General features: G+C 29.0%; 1 protein-coding gene across 1 annotated transcript; it reads left to right on the top strand.

Moving 5' to 3' along the window:
* The first annotated feature begins 2323 nt into the window (after window positions 1-2323).
* LOC128283427 (uncharacterized) lies at window positions 2324-3102 on the top strand. Its single transcript, XM_053020828.1, has 2 exons — window positions 2324-2382; window positions 2513-3102. Exons 1-2 carry the CDS (start codon window positions 2324-2326, stop codon window positions 2775-2777), a joined length of 324 nt encoding a protein of 107 aa, XP_052876788.1. The 3' UTR covers window positions 2778-3102.
* Window positions 3103-5661: the final 2559 nt, after the last annotated feature.

The following is a 5661-nucleotide window of genomic DNA, read 5'->3' as shown; positions in this document are numbered from 1 at the left end:
CGTGTTATACAAATGTCGAAAATATTTATATTCATATATATTAATCATCTCCATTGTTATATAAATCAGATTAAATCTCTTGGATTAGAATAAATTGATATATCAATTTTGATATAAAAGTTAAACTGATTTTTAAGCGAACTACTTGAAATTAATAAATAAATAAAAAGACAAAAAATCTATTGTTGAATCGATTGAACCAATTTCATAGTTTTTTAATTTTTTTTACATATATTTTAATTAGTTCCACATATGTATAAAATATTCTCCAGATTTATGAACTCATTTTCCTTTACAAATACAAAAATGATAAATAAAACACACACATATATATAACACCTCTTGAACTCTTATGATTGACCTCGTGATTAAGGGATGTTCACCCATAAAATCCACGTGGATTCAAGCTTTCGAGGAGCAAGTAATAGATTTTTATTTGAGCAATTCCCATTAGACGTAATGTGTATAGTGTAGGTATATCCTTACCGTATATAAAATAAATCAATACGAATTCTATATAACAATTCTAGTTTTACTATGAGTATGTGTGTATATCACGACTAAACTTATCTATAGGCCGAGCATTCCCAAAAAAATTTCAAGCTTCGAAGTATAAGTATGTCCCTAACATGTATGAAGTAAATTAGTGTGAAATCTATAAAACAGTTGAAGCTTTAGTGTGCCTTTATCTGTTTTAGACTCGCCTAAAAGTTGTTAAGAAATTAATAAAATATTAAAATATATATTATAAATTAAAGACAAGCTGAGTTGGGTTGAGATATAAAAAAAACATTGTTTAAACCCGGCTCAAATTAGACCGAATGACAGGTCTAATCAAAGCTGTTGTGGCTTTTTTGTTTTCAGACAAAGCTAAGCCGATTTATGTGAAAAACAAAAGTCGATTTTTTATGGAAACTGTCAAATAACTGCCCCTCCTTGCGTTCCAGTCCAGTCCACACCATAAAATGGAAATTGTTACTTAATCTGAGTATGAAAAATATATGATTTAATCTCCAAGTCGAGTAGGAAGGAAATAAAGTTACAATGAGTTTCTACTACAGCATATTCGGGTTAGGGCCTCAACATAATATTAGGCTTGTTTTATTCGGTTTAGATTAAAAATTAGATTTAAAATTTTATTCAAACTCGACCCTAATAAAAATGATAAAATTCAAGTTCAATTCGGTTCGGTTTAGACCCGTTTTCTATGCCCAAGATTAGTCTAAAAAATGAACTTAAAATTTTATTCAAGCCCGATCCAGATAAAAATACTAAACCCGAGCCTGGCTTGCCCATATTAAAATTTTTTATATTTTTAAATAAAATAAATTTTAAAAATAAAATATATCAAATACACTAAAAACATTAAAATAAATGTTTTCCAACAAATTAAAATATATTAAAAAATATTTATACTTAAATAACACTAAAATAGTTGCAACTTAGCAAGTAAATATATCTAAAATAGTAGCAAAATTAACAATAAAATAATAGTTATACAATATCCAAGCAAAAATAAAAAAATAATAACAATATAATAGTAAAAAGGTAGCAAAACAACGGCAAATAGCAACAGAAAGAAAATTTTAGGCAAATTTGGGTTGAGGCTAGGTCAAAAAATCTTACTCGAGGCTTAACCCGTTTAGAAAACAGGCATTATTTTTTGTTCAAGTCCATTTTTTCAGTATATATTTTTATCCAAACCCTCTCACATTTCGAATAGATCTTCAGACCTGAACAAATGACCTGACTCATGATCAAGTTTAAGGTAGAACAAAAATTTATTTAAATTAATTTATCCACTAAATTTTCATCGACTTAATTAAAATGATTAATTTATATTTTTAAAAATTAAAATAAATTAAATTTAACTAAACATTTCTTCTCTTTTGAAAATTAATGACCTTATACTATTATAATATAATTGTCATCAAGCAATTACATTTAGCTATTGCTATCAACTCTATCCTATAATACACCACTTAGTTAAATTTCAAACCCTATAATTCAAACAAAACCATCACCCCATGAATTATATTTTTTTATTTTCAATTCAAAAAGTAACTTTTCGAATTTTTTATTATTAATAATATTATATTTAAAATTCGAACTTTAATTTTATTTCTAAAAATACAATACGCCTTACCATTACACACAACTTTTGTCCGCATGAATTCATAACCACTATAAACATCCACTCAATATTCCATCCTTCCAATACTCCCAAAAATTTGTGATTACCCCATTTTTTCCACTACATCGTTAATGTCCTCCTAATCATGATTATTAAACCACAATATATCAGGCTATAAATTCTACCCCAATGAAAGCAATATTTTCTAGCATTTCGTCAAATAAAATTACAGACAGGGAAGACCAAAGGTAAGTTTTAAATTCCATTGATAAATTAGTTTCATTCATTCATTCTTTTTATTTATTTATTTATTTATTTATTCAAGTAACTTCATAATTAGTAATCATATGATCTTTATTATTTGATTACATGACATAGGGCTATTAAAATCATGAAAAGGGTACTACTTTTACTAGGACTGCTGGTGTTGTTGTTGCATGATCAAGCTGATGCTAAAAGGGTATTAATGGAGGAGGCTGCTCCAGCACCTACAATTGGTGCAAAAAGGGACACTGAAAACAGCAGCTATAGTGACGAAGAGGAGAAAAACAACAGTTATGGAAGTAATGGGAATCCATCAGGATCAACCACTAAGAATCACCATTATTACATTAGTGACAAACCGCCAGCAAAAGAACACTGATAGTTTGTAATGAAGAATATATGTTTATGTGTGTGTATATATATAAGTAGCTAGCATAGAGACTATGTAGGTAAAAGTATTATGGAGGCCGTTATGTCGGAAGTCGGATTGTATTTTGTCTCTTCTATTCAAAAAATGAGCAAATTAGTCTCTATACGTTAGATCAAAGAGTAAACTGGAGGTCTCTATGTTGAAATTTTCAGCCATTTTTAGTGTTAAAAATTGGTCATTGTACATCATCACAAGATACACACTAGTTTTGAGCTGGAGAAACGCATGAAATTTTTAATAGAAATGACTAATTTGCTCTTTGATTTAATATAAAGGGACTAATTTGCCCATTTTTCAGTAAAGAGATCAAAATGCAATCTGACTCTTATAAATGTAGAAACATCCATGATACCTTAACCGACTTTGTATGATACAGGGTGTGTATGGAATTGATGCATCTACCAAGTACACTTATGGTATCTGTATGTATGTATGTATGTTGTTGGGAAAGCCAGAAGATATACTGTTTTTCCTTCTGCCTTTTAATTTCTAATGTTGTGTATTAAGGTTCCATTGAATCAAGACCAGCCCATCCTCCACTAACCTACCAACTTAATTTGCAGTAATTGAAAAAAAGGGTTGATTTCAATTATGGTATATGTATGTGCTATAAAATGTCGTGGTTGTTGGGCCCTCTAGGGCCAATTGCAGTTCTTCTAAACAGTTAAGGTGTTGAAGCATTCATTGAGAATCTCAGGTCCATTAAGGTTCAATGGCAAAGGCATACTGGTACTTGCATATTGGTATATGCACCAAGGTTGCATTGAATCAAGACTAGCCAATTCTCCACTAACCGCTAACTTAAAAAAGGGATAATTTCACTGGACCTCCTTGAACTATTCCCAATATTCTAAATTTGTCTTGAACTTTAAAACGATCTAATTGAGTCTTAAAAGTATTTCTATCATATCATTCAAGTCTTTTGATGGGTCTAAGTATAAGTTTGAATGTTAAATGTCATTGACAATCTATTTGGATAAATCACTAAAAGTAAATAGTATATACAAGAAATGTTTACGCAGTTCAGATTGAACCTATATTTGCAGAGCATTGCATAGTGAACCAATCCACTAAAATTTTCGCAACACAAAAAACAATAGTTTAAACTCAACTCATTTCTCTAAAATTGTAACTTCACTTTTATACGATCTGACTTTAATTCTAACACTTTGCTCTCTTAATCACTTAGCAAGTGTTTATAACAATCATCTAAAAATGATTGAAATTACCACACATCAGTGTCTAGAATGAACAAATATTTTTCTTTCCAATTAACTCACTACGATAACAAATTGAAGAAACTAGCCTATAGTTGTAAAAATATTTGAACAATGCTAAGAGTAGTGTCAACTAATTTTGAAACTGTGCAAGAAAAACGATCAACACAAAATAATTATTTATATAGTTCGATTTCCTTACATTTATGAGGCTTTGTCTAGAGAGAAAATCTATTATCTTTCAATCTCATACGAGTGATTTAAGTCCTAATACCCACTTGTTTAGTATACTCACTTGTTTAGTAAACTCACTTTTGCACCTAAATATCTACATTTATAAACCAAGTGACTTGTTTACTTATAAAAATACACTCACAATAATGAATTCCTCAATGAACAGATATGTGCTAAAAACCCAAATCCCTCACATATACAAGTCTCAAACATATATATCATTTTCGATTTATTCTAAATCAAATACAATCAATCTCCCCATTAATATAGCGGCATAAAAAATACATTATATAAAAAAACGAATATGATAAAAATTTATAAAAAAATTAGTGTTAAAAAAATAATTTTCTTTATCTAAATCCTCTCAATTTTAAACCAATCTTCCAAGTTAAACTAAATTTAAAATCATTGATGAAATAAAACGTGTACCAACATCCTACACATCCGACTAGAAAGGATGCTCAAATTCATATGGTAAGAGCTTAATTTCATAGGACCCAACTGAATGGATTGACCCGAGATTATTTATTTGAATATCACAGTTAAATTTTAAGATGAAATGGTCAAACACAAACAGTACTGAATTGCGTTAACCAAGTAGTGGAAGTGGCGTCGCTCATGGGGTGTTGGGTTTCGTATAGGGTCAACGGCACGTACCCGTCACGCAGTGCAGTGCAGGGCAGGGCAAGGGCCCGCCTCGGCCTCAAATTCCAATGACTTGCACGGTATCTAAGACGCAATCCCACAATTAACAACATACACCTTCTTCCAATCTTTTTTTTAGTAAATTTTGCTATTAGTCCTCCTAGTTTAAGAAAGTTATAAATTTAATTTTTTATATTTTAATTTAATCATTTTTCTTTCTTTGTTTTTTAAATATTAAAATTCGAGTCCTTGTGGATCCATAACTATTAAATTATTGAGTTTTTTTATTTCAAAATCTGATGTACCAAACAAATTATTATCATATGTAATATCATGTCAACTTGTTATTTTCACATGTTATTAACTAAAAATCATATCAATTGATTGATAACTATCTTTTGCACAAAGACTAGGGTTGTATATGAACAGAACATTGGATGAACGGTTCGGTTTTTGTTTGTTTATGTTCGTTTATAACAAGATTTTGAGGCTCGTTTGTTAAATGAACCAATCACAAACAAAGTTTGTTCAGTTCATTTATGTTTATGAACAATCTCGTTTAATAAATCATTTAAAATTCATTTATTGTTCCATTAGTATATATTATTAAAATTATTACAATTTATTTTTTATTTATAATATAATCATTGATATTTATATTTTACTATTTTATATCTAAGAAATAATATATATTTATTATTTGTTTGTTATTTATTCAAGAACATTGTTAGTGTGAG

The sequence above is a fragment of the Gossypium arboreum genome, chromosome 11 (genome assembly GCF_025698485.1).
Source record: "Gossypium arboreum isolate Shixiya-1 chromosome 11, ASM2569848v2, whole genome shotgun sequence".
NCBI classification, from domain to species: domain Eukaryota; kingdom Viridiplantae; phylum Streptophyta; class Magnoliopsida; order Malvales; family Malvaceae; genus Gossypium; species Gossypium arboreum.
This window is presented reverse-complemented; position numbering and strand designations above follow the sequence as displayed.